The sequence below is a fragment of the Pimephales promelas genome, chromosome 16 (genome assembly GCF_988280905.1).
Source record: "Pimephales promelas chromosome 16, fPimPro1.hap1.1, whole genome shotgun sequence".
In the NCBI taxonomy this organism is placed as follows: domain Eukaryota; kingdom Metazoa; phylum Chordata; class Actinopteri; order Cypriniformes; family Leuciscidae; genus Pimephales; species Pimephales promelas.
The window spans coordinates 27,334,157-27,361,686 of record NC_142784.1 but is presented as its reverse complement, the minus strand read 5'-3'; the positions used below and the strand labels follow the sequence as shown (position 1 = coordinate 27,361,686).

General features: G+C 36.2%; 2 protein-coding genes across 4 annotated transcripts; both read right to left on the bottom strand.

The window, feature by feature from the left end:
• Positions 1-2,517: 2,517 nt before the first annotated feature.
• LOC120478977 (mRNA decay activator protein ZFP36L1) lies at positions 2,518-4,890 on the bottom strand. The gene is made up of 2 exons (XM_039671210.2): positions 4,710-4,890; positions 2,518-3,786 (listed from the first exon to the last, which is right to left on the bottom strand). The coding sequence occupies exons 1-2, from the start codon at positions 4,827-4,829 to the stop codon at positions 2,656-2,658; spliced, it is 1,251 nt and encodes a 416-aa protein (XP_039527144.2). The 5' UTR covers positions 4,830-4,890; the 3' UTR covers positions 2,518-2,655.
• A 9,850-nt stretch (positions 4,891-14,740) lies between these two features.
• Positions 14,741-26,861, bottom strand: trappc6bl (trafficking protein particle complex subunit 6B, like). Of its 3 annotated transcripts, none has more exons than XM_089121388.1 (7): positions 26,712-26,861; positions 25,895-25,986; positions 25,732-25,799; positions 25,288-25,405; positions 24,814-24,897; positions 24,612-24,705; positions 14,741-15,153 (listed from the first exon to the last, which is right to left on the bottom strand). In XM_089121388.1, coding segments are annotated over exons 2-7 (456 nt in total). In that variant the 5' UTR covers positions 25,985-25,986; positions 26,712-26,861; the 3' UTR covers positions 14,741-15,151. The 3 variants fall into 3 exon arrangements, with proteins under 3 accessions (XP_088977514.1, XP_088977513.1, XP_039527174.1); XM_089121387.1 differs by lacking the exon at positions 14,741-15,153 and adding an exon at positions 19,003-19,780; XM_039671240.2 differs by lacking the exon at positions 14,741-15,153 and adding an exon at positions 23,465-24,383.
• Between the last annotated feature and the right edge of the window lie 669 nt (positions 26,862-27,530).

Here is a 27,530-nt window from a genome sequence, read left to right as displayed (position 1 = left end):
ATATGATCCGGGCCCTGTGTGAGAATGTGCCTGGCTTTGTAAAAACTCACTAGGCGATGTGGGAGAATCTTCCCCACACACAATAGAGAACAGTAAGACAGTTTTAACCCTTTCCCTGGTTCGCCTCTCTCAAAGGGCGCCTCCCCGAACCATTGTCCTCCCTGACAAGTGAATAGTGAACAGAATCAGTTTCTTGTTACTTAACTGTCAAAAGCTTTCGTGGGATTCGGTTTCAACTCTTCATAACACCATTAGGACCTTCCTTCACGCTGAAGCAAAATGGGAGAAATGAAGGAAAAAGTAAACAAGTAACTTCAAAGTAGAGCCACAGGTTATTCTGGGCGAAAACAACATGATAAACACTGTTTTGCGGCAAATAACTCTATATTCGTCGACACCGACTAGCTACTTAACTCATGGAGGGATAGGCAAATTGGGGGTAAACCAGATAAAACAAAGGGCTTCTCATTTCCATACTAGATGTGATCTGCTCACACCTCCCCCAACCACAAGCCACAATAAATGAAGAATGGACAAACTCACAGCACTGATAAGGAGATACTAGCCTGCAGTCAAAGCGCAATTTAGCAAATCAAGTCATAACTCACATCCACGGATAAACCAGTGGTCAACATTTGAAGTTATTCATGAATTTTGAACAATATACATTCTTGTCTTAGGACATTTTATCAAAGTTATTCATGAATTTTGAACAATATACATTCTTGTCTTAGGACAACTTTGATGATCCACTTCAAATGTTGACTGTACTGAAAATCCTTACATGCTAAATGTTAGAAAACAAAACCTAGAGGTCATTACTTTCTCTTTAGGTTTTATATGATTTAAGGGAGTCATTTTGGAGCTTAACTAAAGGGGTTAGTTCACCTAAAAAAATAAAATAAAAAAAAGTCATTTACTCACCCTCATGTTGATCCAAATCTGTATGAATTTCTTTCTTCTACTGAAAACAAAATATATTTTGCAGAATGTAGGAAACTGGGCAGTTGACAGTAGCCATTGTCTGCCATAACTGTTTGGTTACACAATTTACTAAACAGCTTCTGTTCATCAGAAGGAACTCACTCATACAGGTTTAGATAAACATGACAACAATTCTCATTTTTTAAAGTACTAACCTTTTAAAAGGGATACTTGGAAATAGGCTCATTTTACCACTCCCCCAGATTTAAACAGTTGAGTTTTACCGTTTTCAAATCCAGCCTATTTTCTGATATTTAGAAGAATAACCAGACAGTTTCAGCTCTCATTGATTTCCATAGTATATTTTTTTCCTACTATGGAAGTCAATGAGACCAGAAACTGTCTGGTTACTGACATTCTTCTAAACATCAGAAAATCGGCTGAATGGATTCAAAAACGGTAAAACTCAACTGTTTAACTCTGGGGGAGTTGTAAAATGAGCCTATTTCCAAAAAAAAAAAAGTGGAGCATCCCTTTAAAGTTTAATCTTTGCAGCCAGTCATTTGAGTGAAAAGTCACAAATCAGTTTAAAAACACATCCTGGTCTATTCATGAAACTAAAGTTCAACATTTCATGACCTAGAGAATAAAATCATACAAGTTTGGAATTACACAAACAGTCTTGGTTTACAAACACTTATTTTGTGTGAACCATCCATTGAAGTTGGTGAAAAGAAACGCCTCAAGAGTCAATATTCATCAACAGGGTTTATTTTCAGTACAAAATAATAGGGGCAGCAGGGAGAAGAAATCAATATATTAAACTTAATACAAACGTCATCAAAAACATGTTTTCTATAAATACAATAAAATAAATATAAAAAAGGAAATTAAGTTACTTGAAACTCTCCATCATGTAACACAAGCCAGCAGGTGCATTACAGACAATCAGATGCAAAACATGGACCAATCAGAACCAGCTATAAAAAAAATTAAAAAGAAAATAGGCCACTAAAGGCTCATACTGTAATAAATTGGTTTGCCTAAACTCACAATATCAACAGTTATAAAACCAAAAACTATGACACAGGCAACTCATTCCAAGTAAAGCTCCAACTGCGCACTTCCTGAGGATGGATCCTCGGAAACATAAGGCAAGTAGGTCTGGGAACGAACCAAATGCCAATCCAGGAAAAAAAAAAAAAAAAAAAAAAAAAGGAGCCGGAAGAACTCAAAACGATATTGCAGACTAACATCAATTAATAAATCAATTCTAACTTCGGAAACAGTTGGTTTATGATAGTACACAAACTGTGGAGTAACAAAAAAAAAAAAATTAGTTTGGCCTCTAGTTAGAAAGACTACAATGAATCTCTCAAATATTGAAAATGACCTTCAAGACCTGGTCATAACCTCTCTTTGGCTATTTCGGTACAACATTTTTGTAAATAGCTGATTGCTAAATGCATCTTAAAAGTTAACAGCTTCATATGTTCCTAAACATCCCGATGCCAGAACTTTGCAGGTTGTCCATTCGGTCATCAAAAATAAAACATGGTGAATCGCACCACTTAAAAGCACATGAAACCCCACTTGAACGAATCACTTCAACATTCAGTACCTTCAAACAGTATGTTTCACTCAGAGCTTAACTAAAAATGTCAAGTATCAGCCATATAATACATCAGGTATACCACAGTATACAGTTCAGTCCCCGTGAGGAGTGACAGTCTACAGGAAGAAGCTTGCGCTCGAGTTGCTGTGTTCGTTGTAGACGGCGTCATCCGGAACTGAAAGCTGGCTGAAGATGGGAAGCCTGCGCCCGTTGGCTTCCGGCCCGAATGAGGATTCGGACCCGCTCATGCTGCTGGAGGAGCTGCAGCTGCCCCCCTCGTGGTCTGAGAGAGAGGTGTGGGATAGACTCCGGAGGCATAGGGAAGCTCCACCGGTAGGACTCTGCCGTAAGCAGCCTTCGGGCTGGGAGGAAGCGAGCTGGGTGGGCGACAACGTGGGCGTCAGTCCCGAGTGCGAGTACCCGGAGTCGGGAGAGGGAAGAAACTGAGGGTGCAACTCTCGAGCCTGGTCCAGAAGGGTGTTGGGGTCTATATCGGGGAAGGCCAACGAGAGAAGGTCAGACATGGCGCTTGACGGAGTCGAAGCGGAAGGCGCGCGCAGGAACGAGGAAGGAGCTTCGAGAGGTTGGGGAGCTGTGGGAAACCCGGCGAAGCTGAAGCTCTGCCTGAGTAGGGGAGGCCGTTGGACAGTCGGGTTGGAGGTCTGGGCTCGGGATTGTGCGAAATCGTCTTCGGCGTTGTGAACGAAATGGCAGCGGATACCGTAGGGGCAGAAACCAATTGAGTGGAAAGTGCGGCAGGGCTCCGTCTTATATTTCGGGTGACGGTTGAGGTCTCGCAGTTCGTCGGGGCCGTGCGCGAACTGACACTTGCTGCCGTATTTACACAAACCCCTTTCGGCGAACGTGCGGCACAACTCGGTCTTGTAGCGTGACGAGGTGGCTGTGATCGAAGACGTAGAGTTGGAGAGGGAAACGGCACCTGACGTGACTGAAGATTGCTTTAAATGGCTGGGTTCGGCAGAAGACCAACCAAGACTTCCAGTGTTCCCCTCCACCATGCTAACGGAGCGCTCCGCCCAGAAGGGCATCTTACCCCATTTTGACTGAGATGATACTTTCTGGGTGCCCCAGTAATTTGTGTTCATGCTTCCACTCTCAATGCTGTCAATAGAAAGTCCTGAACCAGTGGAGGAAAGTGTGCAGGGACTGTCAGGCTTCCTATATCCCACAGCAGCTGCCTGTGCGGAGGTCTTCATCGGCTCTCGAAGATCAAGATTTAAAAGGTGCTGCAAGGAAAAGAACAAAAGGGTTATACATCTTTAAGCAGACGACAGTACGGTAACTTAGTTTACCTTAAAACCGCAGATATTTTTGTTTACAGCACATGCAATGAGTAGAATAATGGGGGGTCGGATTCGGTTTTGTTCTTTCAAAAGAACCGATCCAAAAAAGAATCGTAGCATCATCGAGTGGTTTCGAACACTCCAAAATACATACGCACGCATTAAATGTTTGTTTGTTTGTTTTTATCATCAATTTCATGCGCATCAATTCAACGACTAATATTAGATTTTATCAACAGGTTCAAATGAGTCGACTCAAAACGATTCACATGCGGATCGTACACTACAATTCGCAAGGTTTCAATTAATGCAACAATAAGAAAACTGCGATTTCAAGTCTGAAAACATAGTTTGGGTACTATACACGCATGCATTTAAATTAAGATTCAGATTATAAACGCGAAACAAGAAAAAAACTTTTTAGCGGCAAGTTTTTTTTTCCTCCAGCTACGGTCAATCAAGTTGTTTACGTTTGAAAATCAAACGCAGTTTAAATATTTTTGCACTAACTCTCAACAATTCGACAAGCATTTGACACTTTCATCTCGTTATCCTCTAAATTCATACATGCAAACCCAGCACAACATGACTATAATGTCTTATTGGAATAAAACGGCGCTGACTCGTGGCCCACGTTTCCTCCCTGGCAGAGCAACTGCTAGCAACTTGATGTCATTAAATTGCTTCGATCAGTTATCTTCGACCTTTCTGAAAACCTTTACATTAAGCTGTATACGTTTCCTGCAGAATGCATTCAGATGCATGGAAAACAACCCGCACTATAAACGTGATTCAAGCATATATTAGCTACGTGGTTTCCCACAACAACCACACTGTCTTTATCCATTCATAAACGCTAGATGTACCTTGCACAGGACGTCATCCAGGTCAATAAACTGATTGAGCGCGTAGGATGGCATAGTCCTGACCAAGACTTTATTTGATGATTCCTCCGTGATCCCACGCAACTCCCTCGTAGTTTTCATGAACTTCACGCGCTCGACCCAGCACGTGTTTTTAAGGCTGTTGTACGGCGACCACACCTCCGCGTTTTCTTTGCTCCGCCCACTACACACTGAACTCTACCAAGCCCGCGGATGAGTTGTTTGTGTTTTAGAAACAAACATATAACTCTTGTTTCTGTAGTTTATAAGTTGGAATAGTGCACTTTATCATCCGTTTCTAAATAATGGCGTCATACTAGCTGCTGTTGATAGTAGGCTAAAAAGTAAACCAGTTATTTTGGCAAATTGTTACAAAAACTACTTGTGTAAAAACCCACACTGATATATTAATATTAAATATACCATTAGGCTATTTTTAATTTGTGGAATAATTAAATGTTTTAATGTTGTTGAAAGACCTCACATATGCATTTATTTGATCAAAACATACAAAACAGTTGTGGAATATTTTGATTTAAAATAGCATCAGTGTTTTCTATTTTATAGGCCTGTATTTTAAATTGTACTTTTTTTTCTGTGAGGGTAAAGCTGAATATTAGATTGATTACAGAAGGTTCGTGTCATGTGACACATGTGAAATTCAGCTTTCAGGGCGCGGGGGTAGTTGTAACATACTTAATGCTAGCATGACGAAACTTGGTTTGTTTACTAGTTGTCATTTCAACACTAATCGATAAAAAAAATGCGCCAAAATTCAGAAATCTTTGTAAGATATCACTGAACATTTAGCAAAACCATAGCTAAAGTAGCCTACATTTCTTACTTAAGTTAAATTTTCATCTATATTTTTTGTGTTTATTTAAAATTAGACCAATCTGATATTATCTCCAATCTGTTAAAGTTCTTTAATGCTTCGCTAACTAGCATATTTTTTCAATATGCTATTATATTCTATACTTTTATGAATTCTATTGAGAAAACATAAGAAACATGTAAAGACTGAGAGTCAATGTCCAGAAATGATAAATTATTAGGCTATTTTGTTTTGAACTATGCGGTATAGTTGTCCATGTGTTTGTTGTCAAACTCAAAAATTAGTTTATTTTTAATTATTAAAAAATGCCATTATTTTACATGGAAAAGTTATTAATTGTATTTTATTAAGAACATATTTTCGTTTGACTTGTCTATTTTTTTTTTTAAGATCAGATAACATTTTAAGCTGTGCCCCTCACATATTACAATGTACCCCACCCATGGGGCATGTTGTCACATTTCACTTCCATTCTTTCAGGGTAGATCAAGAAAAAAGTATACACTATTATTGAAATAAAACCACATAATTGTAGACATGTGTGGGGAAAAATACTCTAAACCCTAAGTAGATTTACACAAACATTTAGAGGTACAGATTTACACAGATATAAAAGACATATATAGCCTACTGTTCAGGCTACTATTCACTTTATTTATGCATTGAGTCATACTCTAGTTTACTAGCTATACCCAGTTAGTTTAAGAAAACAATGTTTGAGGCTATTGTGACTCATTTGACTGCGTTAAAACATCTGAAGGTTCGATCACGCCAGCCTCTTGCTGTCAGAACGGGAGACGACGACCCTCTGAGGTGCTTTGATACAACCTGGGGAAGGTGTTGAAAGTGTCACCCACTGGTGAAGAGGTTGACATTAAAGTCATTTTATATCCCTCTTCCTGGTGACCACAGACATTCTGATCAGCTGATCCCACTGTGAGAGGAGACGTGACTGTCTCGGTGAGATAGACGTTTTTAACAAGAAGTAGATTCTCTGCAGTTCTTGGTTTGCAATTACTTTGAATCCAAATAGCTTCATAGTATAGTATTTTTTAGGACATGCAAATGCAGTTCTGTTTTGGGGGGGTCTTCATTGATTGGTTATAGTGCAAAATGACCATCAGATCTATTTAAAAGCAGAGCATTAAAAATGCAACTTTTTTTGGCATCGATGATTCTTTAGGTTAGAGAAATGTTTTTCATACTAAGAAAAAAATGGTTGTTTTATATCATGGTTTCCACAAAAAATATTGAGCAGCACAACTGTTTTCAACGTTGATAATAATAAGAAATATTTCTTGAGCCCCAAATGATTTCGGAACAATACTCTAGATTCTGAGGTGGCTTGTTAGCGACTGTAACTTTACTCTCTCAACATAAAGCCACACTAATAAGATTCCCCCCTTTGTTAATGAAAAGCAGAAAAGACCAAAATGGGCAGGGAGGAGGTTCCAACAAACCAATATGTCATCGTATGAAGGGCTTGTTGAGACACAAGGGCTCTTGTGAACTAGCTGACTCCATCCATGCAGCTGTAACTTAACCTCACAACTGAACAAAACAGTCAGTCTGTCTAATACCTATTGTTAACGTTCCTGCAAGACTACAGCTTATAATTAGAAGCATGCTTTAATGAGGAGGTCAAGGAACCGGGAACCCCATTACCGTCCTAATGAGGGGAGAGAAAAACAAGTGCTTTAGACAGACAGGGATGTAATGGGTCAGTTATGGAGGAATTCATAGAGAATAGACTTGTGTAAGTCAAACTTCAGAAGTACGTGCAACTCATTAGCATGGCACAAATGATTGAAAACGAAATACCGTGCGGCCTGGAACACTTAACCTGTTGTCTTGGGGTCATTAGAGTGTGATAAACAGACATCTGGTCAGTTTGTTTGGGGTACTTGGAAGAAGCATTAAGGGACTTCGGTGTTTGATGCAATGTTGTTGGCAGGCAGGGGAGTGAGGGCAGGGTGTGGGTGTGGGTGTGGGGTGTTTCCACTGATTGAGCAAAAGACTTTAGAACATAATGAGTAAAAAAAAAAGTTCTTGGGCTACAAACCTCCCCCACCCCCAGGGGAATGGAGGAGTGGTAAAAGGGGGAGGTGGGGCAGGGAGGGGGTGATTGTTTAGGGAAAGGGGAGAGATGGCTGAAGACCCTCTCCGGTCTAATCCTTAATCACAACAGTGTCAGGGGGCAAAAAGGAACATCACCCCAAAAAGACACCCCCACCTTTTGTGACAGTCATCCCGAAGTTGACCAGAGAGAAAATTATTCAACAAACCACACAGCCGTGTGCAGGAATGCGCATGAACAACTACATGTTTTGCTAACTTTCCCATTGAAAAAAGTTATTTCTAAATGTTTCTGAATGTTCGAAACATTATGAGAACATTAGTAAAGACCTATGGAAGCTTGTTTCCGCCACAGAATGAAAAATAAAAAAGGTAATTGCGACTTTTTATCTCACAATTCTGACTTTATTGCTCAGAATTGCGAGATATAAAGTCAGAATTGCGTGTTATAAAGTCAGAACTGCGAGATAAAAAATTTGAATTGCGTGTTATAAAGTCAGAATTGCAAGACATAAAGTGAGAATTGCGAGATATAAAGTCAGAATTGCGAGATATTAAGTTAGAATTGCGTGTTACAAAGTCAGAATTGCAAGATATAAAGTCAAAATTGCATGTTACAAAGTCAGAATTGCGAGATATGAAGTCAGAATTGTGTGATATAAAGTCAGAATTGCAAGATATAAAGTCAGAATTGCGAGATATAAAGTCAGAATTGCGAGATATAAAGTCAGAATTGCGAGATATAAAGTCAGAATTGTGAGATATTAAGTTAGAATTGCGTGTTATAAAGTCAGAATTGCGAGATATAAATTCAGAATTGTTTGTTATAAAGTCAGAATTGCGAGATATGAAGTCAGAATTGCAAGATATAAAGTCAGAATTGTGAAATATAAAGTCCCAATTGATATAAAGATAGAATTGCGTGTTATAAAGTCAGAATTTCGACATATAAACTCGCAATTATGTGTTATACAGTCAGAATTGTGAGATGTAAACTCGCAATTGTGAGAAAAAAAGCCAGAATTGTGACTTTTTTTCTCAGAATTGCAATTTTATATCACGCAATTCTGACTTTATAACACGCAATTGCGACTTTATATCACGCAATTCTGACTTTATATCTAGCAATTGCGACTTTATATCTCACAATTCTGACTTCATGTCTCGCAATTGTGAGATAAAAAGTCACAATTATTTATTATTTTTTATTCAGTGGCGGAAACAAGCTTAACTTTGATTGGACGCATAAAAAAAAATATTGGTTTAACTTAAAAATGCAAGTTACCTGGCTGCCTTAACATTTTGAGTAAATTGAAATTAAAAATTTGAGTTAATACAATGAAGAAGATTGGTTTAATCAAAAGGAATTCAAAATATGACGCTATCTGAACCACATCTAAGTTGATTTGACAAAAGAAAGTTGTGATAACAAATCATGAAAATATTTTTTTTACTGACGTTATAAGAGGAATGTATAGTTAAAGATTAACATTCAAAAAACATTTGTCCACCATAAATATCATTGACTGACACACAGGAAAATAAAACATAAAACAGGAAATTTTCATAGACCCCTGCAGGCTCTTATGGCTGTAATGTTCAGATTGCAATCTGATACTTATCCTTATGTTATAGTAATAGTAAATAAAAATGTACTTGTATTCAAAGTGGTACTAAAGTTTCCCCCTATTTACTTCACGGTTACACCACATGACATAAATCTAAAACTTTTCTTTCTTGAAAATGTTATAAATTAAAAATCATTTGAATCCAACATGAATACAAGGAGTAGAACTGTGTGTTTTATGTTTATTTTATTGTATTTCTTGTAGACACATGCATAACTCATAATGAACACAGTACAGAAAACAATGCAACTTAAAAAATGACCTTTCATTTAAAAATCTCAGTCCAAAAACTCAACAAGTGTGCTTTCATATGACCTCAATCCATTACCATGCACCACATGCCATTGCAAATGACCTGTAAACGTCCCAAGAATGATGTCAATCAACTTGTAATGGGCTATGCAGCTGCAGAGGCCCAACCTTGCAAATGGGAAACCATTACATGACATAAAACCTCGGCTCATGGAATCCAGCGGTCTCGAAACAAACCAAAAGCCACAGCAAGCTTTGCCTTGACAGGGATCTCCATCCTTTAGCAGAGCATGAAAAGAATATTTCACACCCGCCTCTCAGGGCTGTTCTCATGCAAATGCGGTGAGAACGCATGGGAAACGCACATGGGCGTGAGTGACAAAAGAGCGTTCAATGGTCTTATACACTCATGTGTAGATCAAAATGAAAGGCCTGAACATATGATCCATGTCCTTTATGACTTCTAATGATTTCTATAGACTTTATAAGTTTAAACTCCACTGCCCCAAAATTGCATTCTCATGCAATTTTAAATTCACTTTAAAGAGACAGTTCACCAAAAAAAATAGCCCATGATTGACTCTCAGGTCATCCTAGGTGTATAACATTCTTCTTTCAGACGAATACAATCAGAGTTATATTTAAAAAATGTCCTGGCTCTTCCAAGCTGGCAGTGAATGAATATTTTTCTTACACGAACACATCGCCTCACTTCAGAAGGCCTTGATTAGCCGTGTGGAGCACTTTTATGAAGGAGAAATGCACTTTTGCACAACAAATGCACAACAAAACGGCTATTCACTGCCATTATAACTTGGCAGAGCCAGGACATTTTTATATATATATATAACTCAGATTGTATTCGTCTGAAAAAAAGTGTCATATACACCTAGGATGACTTGAAGGTGAGTAAATCATGAGCTTATTTTCATTTTGGTGAACTATCCCTTTAAGGACCGTGCAGCAGGAGATCTGAAATCTGTCATTTCAGTGTAAAATGTCCCATTATCCGCCATACAGGCTCCACATTAGCATGCTGCCTGTGGAGGGCTTGTGTTTGTTTGTCCTGTGCACTATTAATCTGTTTTAATTTCATTTGCAGGTGCTGAAGCACACACCCCTCTGCATTACCCCTCAGTGTGAGCTCAGCATGGGGGTTTCGGAGTCAAAGCAGACAGACATCCATCTGAGATGTGTCCCTGTCAAATGACTACAATACGGTATATATATGCACCCTCTAGGAAAGTCAAATGTTGACCCGTTGAGAATTCTGCCCCAGTGACAAACTGTTGTACCCTTTTTGCTATTTTTCTTCCTGACAATCAATGAGGCTTAAGTGGTCTGGGCATGATGGACTTTCTTGAAAAAGACATAATAATAGTTAGAAATAGTTCAGTTAAAAATAAAAATTCTATGATAAACTCACAATTGTGTTATTCAAGTGTTAATTTAGTATCATTGATTTAATATTTGTAATATTTTAATTTTATTTGTATATTTTGTTTTCATTTTAATCTTAATTAAAGTTTAAGTAATTGTGTGTGTTTTTGTTAGATATTGTTTACATCTAAAATACTAAAACTAAATAAAAACTATATAATTATACTATTTTAGACCTTCAACTTAAGTTTTTTTAATATTTTCTTTTATTTCTGTTATTGTTTATTTTATTAAGCATTTTTTATTCTTCATTTTTATGTAACGATAAAAACCCTGTATTTTTCGTTCATAATGACTTAAATTTCCATCTGTTACTCGCATAAATCTATCATATGATTTCAAAAGACTTAGAACATTACAATAGATTGTAAGGGTCATTTTAGTGGTGACTTTTTTGAGCTTGATGTTATAACTTTACTCTTTGAAAGAGCAACTTGGACATTCTTTAAAATATCTCCTTTTGAGTTCCAAAAAAGAAAACAATCATACAGATTTATAACAACATGGGGCGAGTATGGTAACAGATTTTCTGGTTTCGGTTAAATTTTTCTGTTAAATTGGACTGGACTGGGGTTTTTTTTTTGTGCATACTTTGAGAAATATTTTGATGTGTTATTATTATTTCAACATGCCTATGCTATACGCATATGCACATTTGTCATATGTTTGTTATGAGATTTGTTATGTCAGTGACGTGCAAAAAGTCATGTTACGCAAAAAAGGTCTTCGGGAATCCTGTTTGGAAACAATGATTGAATTTACACTTCCATTTGGTCCCACTAGAGGCACATAAAAGAACACATTTCCGCATGAGGGAGTGAAACATATGAGCTTGTCCTTTTAGTCTGGAACCCTTCAATCATCCTGACACAAAACCAGGAACAGGTGATGCAGACAAGCCAAAACAATCTGCACTCAAGGCAATTTACAAGATAAACTGTGTGTGTGTGTGTGTGTTAATATGCTCAGTTAAAATGTTGCAGAAACGATAAACATATGTGTGATCATCGAATACATCCATACTTTCCATATGTTGAAGGGCTACAGAATACATGATAATCACAGTGAGAGCATTTGTGGAGACAGCAGCTGGTTTACTGAAAAACAGTCCTGGAGGGAAAAGGTGTTCAGTTACGCTAAAGAAAACAAGTGAACCTAAGAGAAAGAAAGGCAAACCTTTACCAAACATACACATGCAGTGATCGCTCTTAACTGTCAGTTAGTTTATCTATATTTGTCTGTTCAGTGTTGCATACATAATAGCCATTAAATAATCATGGTTGCCAAAGTAAAATTGTTCTTAAGGAATGAAAAAAAACTGTTGCGTATACATAAATATATATATGTGTGTGTGTGTGTGTGACTGTATATTATTATGGGTAAGAACTTTGGCTAAATGTCTAAATGTAAAAAAAAAAAAGATTAGAAAATTCAATATTATGTGATAGCCTATTTTTAATATATTGAACATTTTCAGAATATTATATTATATACAATGTATTTATGCATAATATATTAATATAGGCTTTTATTATTTGAATTTCATAGAACATTAAATATATATATATATATATATATATATATATATATATATATATATATTTCTCCCCATAAATATATATCTCCATCTCCCCATATGTAATCAACATCCTGCCAAATAAACCAAATTTGATGTTAACTCTCATCCCATCAAGCATCTGTGGTGCTAATCCATGACCTAAAGCCCATGTGGTACTGACAAGCAGTTCCTCATTGGCAAGCAGTTAAGACAAGCCAGCTTTTCATCTTCATTTCTTAAGTTAGTTTCTTATTTTTCATCCCTCACCCCACAGGAAGTCTCTTAGGCTGTGTATTGTACCCAGCGCTCGGGCTCGCTCCCTGCCGAGGGCCCAATCTCGCTACGCAATGAGGAGACTTGTTATCAAAGCCTCCCCCTGCTGGTCGCCTTTATGAGCGCCCTTTTAAAGGCTAATCAAAAGCACGGAAAAGTGCACTTATGTATGAATTTATTCGGAATGGGGAAGAGAAACTAGACTGGCCCTGCGTACAGAATCCCATTTACGGTGCATCGAGTTAATGAAGAGTCACGAGATTTAAGACCCGTCTCAGTGGATTTCCCAGAGTTACTTGGCCACAGCAAAACATCTGCTTCCTGTATGGGAATGGGACTAATTCTGTCCCCCCACACACACACATACACACCCTCGGGCTTACCCTGCACTCTTAGGGCCCTTGCTTTCTTTTCACAAGGCCGTCCAATCATAATAAACTTTGGAAAGTCCACTAATGAGATTCAGGGCAGCCCTGGAGATCTGCCTCCCAGTGCATGCCTGAGCACCTACATTGTGTTTTTCCACACGGGGAACAAAGAGAACATTACACTCTTGAGGGAGAGATCTCTCTCGCTCAGAAAGGACAGGCTCCAACTACTGAGCCTCCTATGGGTCAAGCCTCAAGAGACCCAGAGACAAAGTTGTGTATGCGTCAATAAAAAAAGAAAAACTTGTTCACTGTGCTACATACGGCATTTCCTGTCAAAGACCATCCTGTAGATCTTTGTAATGTACATCTATTGTCAGGTCCCAAGACTTCTTCCCCGGCATAACAAGTTTGCACATTGATTTTGAGATATCCATCGAGACATTTTTCTTATCACATCGCCGGATCGAATCCCACAAGCAACGGTGCGAGTAGAACGAACGGGAGGGGTTAACCATGCAATAACTTGCTATAGAAGTTGTACAAAGTTTTGCTTTTTGGTTTTACTTCAGTATTTTCATGTGAATTCGACACCAAATTAGTTTTTATAATAATGTCAACTAAAATCAAACACTGTAGATATCAACAATTGGCTGCATAGGTATTTGATTCAAAGGCATAAGCAACAGCAGAAGTCTTACAATCTAGTTGTATTTGATTACAGTGTATTCTAAAGTAATGTTGATGTTTTATTGTTCTTTTCGTCACAAACCATGTCTGTCTTCACCCCTATTATAGTGAACCCCTATTTACTGTAGGCTGGAACAGTAATGACCAAAAGTGATGCCTGTATGGGTTTGGTCTGGGTATTTGACTGTACACTGTAAAAAATATTGTTGGTTTAAGTTAAAAAAATTAAGCAACCTGGTTGCCTTAAAAATTGTAAGTTGATTGAACTGGAAAAAGTGAGTTAATACAATGAAGGAGATTGATTTAATCATCAGAAACTCAAAATAATAAGTTATCTGAACTAAATAAATTATTTAAGTTGATTTGACAAAAGAAAAAATGTTGTGATAACAAAACTTTAAAATATTTTTTTAAAGTGTACAAGTTTGATTAAACCATCAAAATAGGAGGAATATATATATATATAGGAGGAATAAATATATATATATATATATATTTTTTAATTATTTATTTATTTATTTTTTAAATATTTTAAATATGAGGGAAGAACAAATCACTAAACTTGGTTTTGGTATTTATTTGACAAAATTATTTAGCAAAATTAAAACGGTTAAAATAGAGCTACAGGTTTTTATTGTACTATGAAAAAAAAGCATACAACATTGACGACAACATAATCATTGAATCATATTTTGTTGTTTTTGCATGTTCATAATTTTCTTTGTGATACGCTGGCAACAAAATATGTCAGCAAAATTTGCCGTTATCACAAATAAAACAATTGGCTCCAAGCCCAATATCCTACAAACTCTTTAACTAATTTTTAATAATTTGAATAAAGGGTGAAGATGTTTATTTTCCTATAGGCCGGATGTCATTTTTGGCCACTACTGATACTTAACAGAAAAGTTTATGCTCATAATGCACATTCATTAATCTAACTGAGAGCAAAACTTTTACCCCTCACGTTTCAAGAAATATGAAATAAACAATATTCAAGCGCTGCTTTTTCCTAAAAGTTTTTGTGTTGCAACATTAAATTGCTCTGGAACAACGCACAAAGCAAAACAACTGTCCCGTCTCCACCCCCACTGCTCCTGCCCCCCTCTTCATGATGGCGTTTAAACGACCCCTGAATCCAAACCAGGCCTACATTATCCAGGCCTGTCCTGCAGGCCTGTTGTTTATTCCTTCTTGAAAGCACTTGATTAATAACCAAGATATCGGTCTAATTTGCAACTCCTGAGGGGCGACTGAGGGAGGGCGTCGACACTCTGGACGAAGGTCTGAAATTTCTTTGCCCCTCCTGTAAAAGTATAGGACATATGAGCTTCAGGGTTGATACTTGACAATTAGGCTCATATGTTATCCCACAGGCATCTCTGACTACAACCATGAGTTTTCCATTACATCTCATGAATGGCTTTGGTAAATCAAGCATACTGTCAAATTAATTTAGATTAATTTAATCATGTTAGCAATTTAAATCTCCAATTATATGTTTATCTAAAATTTAATGAATGCGTGACTGTAGATTACAGAAAGAAAGCCTCTGATAAGTTGTATCAAAAACATACACGACCAATGTAGTCTTATTCCTGAAGGAATGACTCTTAAGAGTCTGTTCTTTTAGTGAGTTAAAAACATACAGCACTACCAATGGCGTCTGATACCGAGTCGGTTGCTTTAATGAATTAAAACTTAAAGCACTACCATTGAATGAATGAGTCTTATTCTTTTTAGACTTTTATGTACTACTGTTACCACTATATGAACAGTCAAATGAGGATGTAGAAATGGGAATCATAAAGAAATGTTGGTTTCAGTTATGATATCTGAGCATTTCTATTCCTTAACAGTTGCTATTCTTTCAGAACATTTAAAGAATATGCTTAGGAGGGGATCTAAATGACAAGATAATCGCAAAAATAAATACATATAGTGCCGTCAAATCGATTAATCGCATCAAACATAAAGTTTGGCTACGGTATACACAAACGTTTATGTTTGATGCGATTAATTCCTTAAAAGTTCTAAAAGATAACTGTTAAGGAACCAAAATGACAAGGAATCATAACTGAAATCAAAATTTCTTTAGTTCATATATTTGCAAGAGTATTACATAAAATTAGGATCAACTTGTATGTTGTTATCACAAATGACTTTCTTTTGCACTTCAAAGCATCTCATTAAAGTGAAGTTCTTCACAACTGCATTTTTCATGTGCGTAAGAAAGGTTTTCTATAAAAGACTAAATAAGAAGTCTTCTTTCCAGTGCTCCAGCTGGGACTCATTACAAACACAGTGCTAATTCATCCCAGTGCCCAAGGTTTGACACTAGTTGGCCATGCCCAGCAGGTTCTGCAATGGGATCAGAGGTCCTGACCTGTCCTTTGCCCTCTAAAAGACCCCCTTGCCTCTATGCTCTTAGTAACAGCAACACTGTTGATTCAATTAGAACCGGAGGAACGTAGCGAGAGCCTGGACAAAAGGTTCAGTGCAATGCGGACTGTTCATGGAAGAGCCAGCGAGGCAAAAGGACCGTCTATCAGACATCCATCACTGCACAAATGTTCCATCACCATGGAGAAGCCAAATGGGATGACGGGGCAGAAGAGGTGGGGTGAAGATGGACAAAGAAGATTTTTTTTTTTTATCTTAAGGAGGGATCCTACTGGACCCCAGCAGTGTGACACAGAGTGAATCAGCTGAGAAGGTTGAGTGACTGCCAATGAAGGGATTTGCACTGACACAGCATTTCTTTAGGTAAACAGTGAAGGATGAGCATGAGTAATAGTCTGAGGGTCATGCGCTTCGTTTTTCTGCACTGTGCACCGCTGAAAAGACTTTAAACTTTGTAATTAGTCTGAGAATATGATGCAGTTGTACAGTATAGTCCATAAGCAAAATGAAATCCATTTAAAGGAATGGTCCAATTTAAAAAAAAAAAAAAAAAAACTTTTGCTGATAATTTACTCACCCCCATGCCATTCAAGATGTCCATGTCTTTCTTTCTTCAGTCGAAAAAAAATTAAGGTTTTTGATGAAAACATTCAAGGATTTTTCTCCATATAATGCACTTCAGTGGGAACCAAACTGTTTAAGGTCCAAAAGACAGTTTTTAGTGCAAACTGTTCAAAGGGCTTTAAGCGATTCCAGACGATGAATAAGGGTCTTATCAAGTGAAACAATCGCTCATTTAAAAAAAAAAAAAAGTTTAAGTTTTATAAGCTTAAATCGCCTTGCTCTGTTCTGTGCGTTCGTGACTCTCCTGTTCGAACTCGTTCATCAAAATGAGCGAATATTTTCGAAATCTTGTCATTTGGTTCATTCAAAGAACAAAACGAATGAATTGACTCGGGAAAATATTCGTTCATTTTGATAAACGAGTTTGAATAGGAGGGTCACGAACGCGCATCACAGAACAGAGCAAGGCGAGCATTTGAGCTTATAAAACTTAAACTTTGTTATTTTTTTAAATGAGCGATTGTTTCGCTTGATAAGACCCTTATTCATCATCTGAAATCGTTTAAAGCCCTTTGAACAGTTTGCAGTTTGCACTGAAACAGTCTTTTGGACCTTGAACCGTTTGGTTCCCACTGAAGTCCATTATATGGAGAAAAATCCTTGAATGTTTTCATCAAAAACCTTCATTTCTTTTCGACTGAAGAAAGAAAGACATGGACATCTTGGATGACGACATGGGGGTGAGTAAAATATCAGTAAAAGTTGTTTTTTTTTAAAGTGAACTACTCCTTTAAGCTGCAAAAACTTTATTTCTGATTGTTCACAGAACAATCTAAACAATCCGTTTTTTAAATATATATATATATATATATATATAAATTGGTTATGTGAACGTTAACCGGGTCTACACTAGACACGAGGGGTGCAGTGCGAAGCAACATAAAGCAAATACAACTCATTATAATCAATGATGCTGTCGACAAATGATGCGGTGACAAATTCCTGACAAGAAAATGATGGGACAAACGGATTTGGAACGCTAGCTTCGTCTCGGAAAGTAGACTGCCTTGTCAAGCTTGTGGCACAATGCATGACTTTCACAACTGGCATAGACATTTGATCATTTAGCAAATATTACAGAAAAGTTGCTTTTAAATGTTCTTGAAAAGTAGAATTCAGAAAACCTTGTTGTTAGCGACACCGGTGGCCGTTAAGTGAATTGCAGCCAGTAAGTTTTTGCTTGTGCTCGCACTCGTGACGTACAAAAGACTGAACGTAATTCAAGGCCCTAATATACTCACTGCAAAGTTCTTCTGTTTTTCGTTGAACAAAGTCTGAAAGATGTATGTTCAATGCTTTGACTACCAAATGATGGTTACCAAGGTATTAAACAGTACATCATCGAGCAGACTGTAAACCTACGGCATTAACTGAATACTCATTAAATCTTGTACCAATGCAGTAAACATTAGATCTTCATCACCTCAAACCATGTTCATAATGAACTGTGATGCATACTTCAGGTCGTGGCTTTCCCGGCCCCAGAGCAACTCTCAAATCCTCTTGATATTCCGCTACGCTACACTCCCCCCCCTCATTTAATCAAGCAGAGGAATTACCAGGGGAAGTGATTAGGTACAGGTCTTTAGTTTTTTCTCTTTCTTTTTAAACACGTAATCCTTTCAGCATAGTAAAAAGAAAAACTCCACAGATATCCCTGCATTGTGCCCCACTTTCTCTCTCTTTTACAAAGAGACTGGTTCTCTTTTGAAATGAGAGTGGCAAATTAAAAGTTATTGTTTGCCACTTTTAAAAGCATTTTTTTTCCCCCCAACCACCCCTCAACCCCTGGACCACGTCTGGGATTTGTCCTGCTGAACATCTTGGCAATTTATGTAGAAGACAAAAGGGTAAAGGTTGTTACCCATTTTTCCTGTCAATCAAGATGTTAAACAGATCTCTGATGGCCTGACTTCATGACATCATAAAACGATTCTCAGCTGCTCTAGTAAAATACGGCTTATGAACTGAACAATCAACAAGTTTTATTTTATTTTTAGCAAACAAATGTCCAGCGTGCAAACTCCAAAACTATGTACACTAATGTGAAATGTACACTACCTAAAACTTTGGACACTTGAATGAATAATATGACAAGATTTTTTTTATTATTATTAATTTACTTAATAAGATGTTCAGTTTGTCTAGTAAAATATGGCTACAGAAATGCTTTTAAACTGAACAAGATAAATTGAAAAATTAAATAAATAGCATTTGTTTTTCAGTACTGTTTTAAAACACTTTGAATGTGTTCAATATACACAACACACACACACACATATATATATATACTTGTTTAAAATGTGTGTTTTTTTAGATTCTTAAATATTACATTTGATGATTTGTTTGTATTTTGTGTTTCTTTTTAGCCACTAACAAGTATGTGAATTCCAGTACTGTTTAAAAACCATGCAACTAAGTTCGTACAGTGTACAATATGAATATGTATTATCAACATCGGAACTCCAATATCATCTCACTTTGAAGATCTGATTTGCCTAATATTTTGGTCAGTACATAATTCCATGTGTCATTTCATAGTTTCATCATTTTACATTACTTTAAATATAAAAAAAGAAAACAAGAATCCATCTAAAATTATATTTGGTCATGTACACCTGTATACATCTTAACAAAATATAATATACTAACTTCCTCAATGAAAAAAAACACCTTAAAGATCACGCTGTTTCCTGACTGACACTACCGCTGATCTTACAATGTTTCACAATTCCAGCACAGTGCATTTAATAAGGTTTAATGAGCAGGCTTGTTAAGTAAGTCGTACACTTAAAGCGGTGGAGTGTTATGGTGGGATTTTGTGTTCCTCTCGCTGCATTCACAGACCAGCTGCAGCTCGTCTCAGTGGCTCGAGTTCCCATAGTTCCATTAATCCCCCAGCAGCACTTGAGGAGCACACACACACACACAGGAGGCAGAGAGGAGTGGGTGGGTTGTATTGTCCTAGTCTAGTTTATCATTTATATGCTCTTCTGTGAGATATTAATGCAAGTTAGCCAAAGAAATGCAGAGCAGCTTTTTCAGCAGGCATTTCAAAGCAGAATCACATGCATCTGACAGATGGGTTCATAAAATCCTAATCTGCCTTCCATGAGCCAATGAATATCCACAATTATATATATACATATATAGAGTCAACATTTGAAGTGGATCAAAACCTTTCATCAAATCGAATTTTGAACAACACACGTTCTTGTCTTTGACAACTTTGATTCACTTTCTTTTTGATCCACTTCAAATGTTGACTACTGTGTGTGTGTGTGTGTGTGTGTGTACATACATATATATATATATATATATATATATATATATATATATATATATATTAGGGGTGTGCAAAGCAGCCGCTATTTGTATTTGTATTTGTATTTGTTCAGGGAGGAAAAGTATTTGTATTTGTATTCGAGTAAAATTCAAAATAGGCATAAAAATCTTTAAAAATACTTTATATTGTATGGATTCTTTAATTATATCCATTATAATAATTATGGATATGCAATATTGGTTGATTTTTTCAATAAATCCAGCAATGAACATGCAACAAGAAAAGTCATTGAAAAGAAAATAACATTCAGCCATTACCTCATGAACCATGGTTAAACCAACAACTAATAAAATACAATTGTGAACATTATGAACCCCAACACCACGGTGGAGGACGCTGTGCAGACAGAAAAAGTTATATGGATAATTTATAGTGAGGAGGTTGATTATGACCCCGACGCGAAGCCTGAAGGGTTTTCGCTATAACTACGCCTCGCTCTACATTACCCCGCTTATTACATGGTTACCTACCAAATAAATCAATAATTTGACTCAAAATATGGATATAAAAAGGAGTTTATTGATTTAAAAAACGATTGTATCGCTCTCGCTAAAAAAAGAAAAATAGTCCGTTCTGTCTCTACGTTTAGAATCCATAGCAACGCTCTGTTTTTCATAGCAACGGTGTGTTATACTTATAATCAGCGGCCTGTTATAATAACAGACCGCATTCTACATTGGAATTGAATCAAGCCATGAAACAAATAATTACCGTTACCGAGCTAACAGAGCTACGTAAACAGAGCGAACATGAGAGCACCCGTCTGCAGACGTCAATAATATATACTCCCGATCAAACTCCGCTTCTAACACAGTCTCATCCCAAATCGTCATATAACTGACGTTTTGGGACGTATTTTGACCATACGTCAATATCCGCCTTTTTAGGGCCCCCTTAAACGTCGGTAGATGGCGATCCCGGGCCGTCATACAACTGACGCTATACCTTTAACGTCAGTTAGGTGACGGGTTAGGTTTAGGGTTAAGTTTAGGTATGGGGTAGAGTTAGGATCCCATAACCTCATCTACCGACGTTTAAGGGGGACCTAAAAAGGCGAATATTGACGATGACGATTTGGGATGAGACCGGGTTGCCGCTTCCCGAAAGTTATAAACTGCCACCGGAACATAGTTAAGGTACAAACGTCTATTAAACAAAAATAGTGATGCAGTTAAGTGTTTTTTTCGCTCAGCCGAGCCCTCTCTGTTGCTGTGTGGAGCAGCCTGTGTCAGTCACCTCTTCCTGAACGTCACTCACTTAACTCGCGCACTGCGGTCTCGTGAGGAACGCAGCTTTTTGATATATAGTATTTCTTGTTCCCGAATACAAATATTTTTTTAAGTATTTGTTCGGAATAAGTATTCGTAAAAAACACATTATTTGTACCTTTCCGAATACCGTATTCGGATTCGGCTCCACCCCTAATATATATATATATATTTATATATATACACACAATCCCTTTATTTAAAAAGTACTCTCTTCACTGAAAGTCACACTGTTTTTCCACATTAAGAAAAAAATGTTTTGGCCTGCATTACAGCGAAGCATTTTGGAGAAATGTGTTGTATTTATTTTTGTGCATTATTTTAAGTGCATTTACTTGAATAAGATTAAATCCAAATATAATGAAAATAATGCCAAGCCATTTTAATGGTCTTCATTTATGCAAAGTATAATTACCTAAATAGGTTAACTTATATTTATGTAGGCCTAATTTAATTATTTTATCCTGTTTATCCTTTAATTTTGGGGGTAAAACGGTGTTGTTTTAGTTTTATTAATATTTTGAATTAGCTTTTATTTTTATATTTTTAGTTTTCATGTTAATTTTAGTGCATTTGTCTTTTTATTAATGACTAATATTGCTATTTAGATTTTCTTTATTTTTAATTTTGTTGTAGTTATTTTGTTTTTGTTTATTTCCAGTTAATAATTTTAGTGCTTCAGCAATCTAATTTCAATAATAATCCTGGGTGAAATATGACAGACATTATTTTACAATTTCTTTTTTTTTTTAGTTTTTATCTAACGATCAAGATTATGAAGCCCCACGCTAGACATGCAGACAAAGAAATATATATCATCGCCACAAATTAGGAATTCATTCCCACAACAAGGGAACAAATTATTATGACATGGTCATGATTTAGTAAAACGAGAGAACAATTATTTTGCGTGCGCAATTTACAACGTGCTGACGTAGTAAGTCTTAGGAACTAATTGTTCATTTGTGGCCATACTATACATATTTATACATACACACACACACACACATATATATATATATATATATATATATATATATATATATAAAAAATGCAGCAATACTGCAGAGAGCAAGTCCATGCTAAGTAAAGTAGTAGAGTGAAGATGTGTTTGTGTGAATGTGCTCTGGGACAGAAGGTGTGTTTGAAGTTGTCCTGCAGACTATCTTCACTAACCCTTTCATGACATGGCAGGAGAAGAGAGACAGCTGGCGCTCAGGCTGAGGGCGTTTATTTACCTCCACGGCCAGCAAAGGAAAAGCGCTCCACAAAAGAGTGCTCATGAATGGGCTCTCACTGGGGAAGCCTTCCTAAACTTCTTTATGTGGATCTTCCATTTAAGCACTGCACTTTTTGTTTGTTTCTTATAACAGCAGAAGCTTTCGTGACATATAATCCGAGAGCGCATGACCTTACACACTAGGTCTGACAGGAAAAGAGGCGAAAACACAAACAAGCTGCAAAATAACAGTCTGGCATTCATAAAACGGTTTCGTGTTACTGAGATATTGACATACAGTTATGCAACATAACTTGTGACTGGTATGTTTTTCTTCGCTGATTCTTCTGCAACATGCGTGTCATCTTCATATACATATATAATATATGTATCAAAACAACTGTTGGATATTTCAACAGTTTAAAAATCTATTTAATCTGTGCTAAGATAATTTAAAAAGTTTTCTAATATGTTTTACTTTTTCTAGTTTCTGCGATTGTATTTTTAAAGTCAATTTCCAAGTCATTTTCTTTATTATTATTTAAATGCAACATTGGTGGATTGAAGCATCAATCTCTTACCAAATAAACCAAAAACTAAATGTTTAAACTTTTGGGTAGTGCTAAAAAAAATACATGTGACATTTTATAGGGTGTCAGACAAAATGGATGTAGGTTTGTTGTTATATTGCATTCATTCATTTTGGACATTTATTAAAATCCGTCATTCATTCAAAACGCAATTTTTTTATCCATCATTTATTTGAATGCTTATAAATTCATCTAGAATTGTGCAAGGATGGTAAACAGAAAGACTGTACCGACTTTTAAACACACAACTTGGGTTAACTGGAACACCAGCTGTAAAGAGTCCTCAAACTAACTTAAGTGCAAGAAGCTTTTGCAAGATTTTTTTTTATTTTTTTTTTATTGATAAACTTCAAATAAGCTTTTGCAAGATCATTCAAATTAAACTTTTATGATGAAATATGTTTGAGCTTTCATGCTATATGACATTCATCTGACTGACAAAGGTTGCCCTCTTCTGGTGAAATCAAAAATCTGTTTGTTTTTTTTTACTTCACTAGTAAGATACAATTTAACTGTAACATTCCCAAACATTAAACATATTTCTAAACTTAAAAAGAGCCGTTTTTCTTCAAATAAATAATCAGATGTGTCATTACTAAAACAGATTTAGATCGCTTGTTTGAGAAAACCGTCCCAAATATGGAGAAATAATTTACATTTACAATAAAACAGTAGAAAAGCATCTAGCATTTTTACATCTAAGTTTACTTTACCGAAGTAAAATGGCCAAAATATGTAAAGTGACCTGAATCTGACATACAGTATAATGTGCAATAATTCAGAAGTTACAAAATGTCACATTTATGAAAATACGCTTCCATGATTATCTGTTCTAGTAATTTAGTTTGCAATAAGAAGTGTTGAAGTATTCAGAATATTTCCAAACATGTCAAGACTGTATGTATAGAAATGCGTGGGAACTGTCTCACTGAAATATAACTTGAAACTGCTTTATATCAAAAATAATGTTGCAAACATGAAAAATCTGTCCATCTAATTCACATTGACAGTTTTAAATGAAGAAACATTCGTGTTCATAGCTCATCAGTCCATCCTAGAGTTTCTGAATAACAACTTGGAATTTACCTAAAAACAACAAAAAAATTATTTACAAAGTCCCAGTCTCAATAACAGTGTCAAATCACACTTTATCAGTGCCAGTGGATACACTTGTCTTTAAAGAACCATCCAAATAGTATATCCAAAAGTAGGATAATTATTTATCTGTTTGTTAGGGCATTCATATATTTAGTTACTAAGATTTAAAAGGGTGAGAGACACGTATGGTTGATTATAAGGTTGGCATAGACTTACATGATGGCATTAAAGAGACCTCCGCAGTCACTACACCCTCCAAGCCCAGGTTAGAGAGAGCGCCCCGAATCATCCCACAGGAAAAGGCCAAGTACTGCAGAGAGGACATACATAGATCTATTTAGCCTCTTATGGTTTTAAAATACAGACAAAAAAAAAATGAATATGATATAGTATAAATAGGCCTAAATATCATTCTCACTTTTGGGGCCTCCTCAAGGTATTGCTTTCCACTGGAAAACTGAGTAAGTAGTGAAAATTTATTATCCTGTAAGACATATGTGCCCTAGAACAAAACCAGAGAAAAGAAATTACAATAATGCAATACAATAATTAAAATGCCCCTATTATGCTATGTTAAAGGTTAAGGGAGTGTTTGAGGGAGGAGAGAAGTACAGTAGCATTGTTTACAGGACGCCAATGAAGACCATAGCCTGGCATTATGCAAATTTGCTACAAAACTACATAGGTTTGTGGAGGAAGTGAGACTGGAATTACTGACGACTCGTTTCAGGCAGTTCAGAATCAATTCTTTCTTTGTAGAGACAATGACTCCATTTATCATGCTCTTTGCAACTTTGCAGACCGTTTATCTTCACGAACAGCTATAGTACACACTACATGAAAGGTAATATCATAATAGGGGCACTTTAAATACATTATTAAACCTTCAGACCTGATGGTTAGTCCTCAAGTTGTCAATTTGTTTTTTGAAGACGGTGCTCCAGAATTCTTTACAGAGGAACTTCATCACGTCCAGGTCATCTTTGAAACTGGGGCAGTCTTTTGTAAACCTTATGCAAACATAAAACATATGCAAAATTATGCCATCATGATATTTATAAACACTGGATTCCAAAAAATGATATATGGGTTGATAAAAATGATAAAAACAATGTGGGTTGCCCTTTATTTTACAGTATTTACACTTACGTGTACTTGCAGTGTACTTACCTAAGAAAGTACTGGGTAAACATGGGTTTTGGTTAGGTTTAGGGGTTAGTTCAGCTAGTTATTGAACTATAATATGTATGTGTGTACATGCATGGGGGACAGGGCAGAAAATAAAGTGCTACCACACACAACATGTATAACATAGTAACTCTGTACATCAGAATACCTTTCAATCAGTCCTTGTCCAACTCTGAAGCCCATTGCCTCTAGTGTAGATACACACGTCACTCTCTCCTTAACAGAGCAAATCAGAGCATGATACAAATACAAAAGACAAAATGGTATAACAAATCATAAAAATATATGATATGTGCAATGTAAGATGGTACCCTATCAATGTCCTCCCGGGTCGCATGCTCCTTGTACACGTGAGAAACAATCTCCATATGGAGGAATTCAAACAGAGCGTCATCTGCCATATCTGAAAGAGAACATCCATGGAAAGTTTCTTAAACATCTGGAAACACTCCTGAAAAAAAAAAATTCTGGGTTTAACCCATTCAGGCCCAAAGGCAAACGGAGGTGGCTCTACTCTACTCTTTTAAATCATAGAAATGTTTTTTGACAACCTCACTGGATAATGTGTCAAGTGTGTGTTTTGAATCAGAGAAATAGGGGGTCTCCAAAAGAAAAACTGAATAAAAAAAATGTTTAAAACTAAATAAATAGTAAAGTAAATGACTAAATAAATAGATCAAAATACACAAATAATACATCTACTGTAACAAGACAGTGCTATAGTGAGTAGAAAAACGACTTTAAAATATATTTAACTAATATGCTAGTTTAAATATGTTTATTATATGCATTTTTTTAACGGTATAATCTTATAAATAACGTTATATTTGACCTTTACAGAAGTTGTCTTGTTGTTTGTTTATGTGGATTAATTGAATGTATGTCATCAATATCATTGACTGCAAGCTTACTGCTAAAAGTCTGCTTTATACGTAAAGCTAAAAATCCTAAGCTAAGAATGTATAAAATGTTCACAATCTGTATGATTGAGATAAAGACTCTGCTCAGACAGCTCAGCTAAGTTAATGTTACTGCACCTTCAGCGATAGAGCTGTTAACGTGCTACTACACCTATTGACGATAAATATGATATGGCATTAACATAAACACACGTTTTAGAGTACTTACTCCTTGCACGTATCTTCAGTAATCAAATAAAAAATACATTTATGAAAACCCCCTCAGATACACAAACTCCGTCTTCAGTTCTTCAGTGTAGTGTCGCTGATACTACTAACAACCAATACTGCCACCTGCTGTTATGGAGAACTGCGACCGATATTATTGGATATCTGCGCTCACTCATTTAACATCCATCATATTACAATTTATTGTAATAAAACCTCACAATATTACTGTTTCAATCTATTTTTCATTAAACAAATGCAGCCTTGGTGAGCATAAGAGACATCTTTCAAAAACATCGTAATGAAGTGAACAGCATACCCTTGATCAGTAATGTCTGTCTCTAGAGAGAGAGAGAGAGAGAGAGAGAGAGAGAGAGAGAGAGAGAGAGAGAGAGAGAGAGAGAGAGAGAGAGAGAGAGAGAGAGAGGGGGGGGGGGGGTTAAATTGTGTAAATTCTGATTAAAAAGTTACTTTACAATTATATATTATAAAATCAAATAAATAGCAAAATGATAAAAACAATTATTATATAACTAACGTAGTTATAAATATAAATGTATAATCAAGTTGCTTTACAAATAAAAAAAATCTTTATAAAATCTTTATAAAAAAAATCTAATAATTAAAAAGCTAATTCTGGGACAGCTAGTTCTGTCCATTGTCCCTGATAAATAAATAAAATAAAATTAATGACAAAATATCTGCTGTCATTTTTTTTAAGTCAATTTTAAAAGCTATGTAAAAAAAATGTTGCTCTACTTAAGTACAATTAAATGTGTAAATGTACTACTTCCACTTTAGTATGTTTTTAGCAGGACAC

Excerpts from the sequence above, each read along its gene's own strand:
- trappc6bl (XM_039671240.2), bottom strand. The coding sequence starts at position 25,984 with ATGGCAGATGACGCTCTGTTTGAATTCCTCCATATGGAGATTGTTTCT. Across the intron at positions 25,800-25,894 it reads CCCGGGAGGACATTGATAGG|GAGAGAGTGACGTGTGTATC; the intron begins GTACCATCTTAC and ends TGCTCTGTTAAG. Across the intron at positions 24,898-25,287 it reads ACTTGAGGACTAACCATCAG|GGCACATATGTCTTACAGGA; the intron begins GTCTGAAGGTTT and ends GTTTTGTTCTAG.
- LOC120478977 (XM_039671210.2), bottom strand. The coding sequence starts at position 4,829 with ATGAAAACTACGAGGGAGTTGCGTGGGATCACGGAGGAATCATCAAAT. Across the intron at positions 3,787-4,709 it reads TGGATGACGTCCTGTGCAAG|CACCTTTTAAATCTTGATCT; the intron begins GTACATCTAGCG and ends TTTTCCTTGCAG.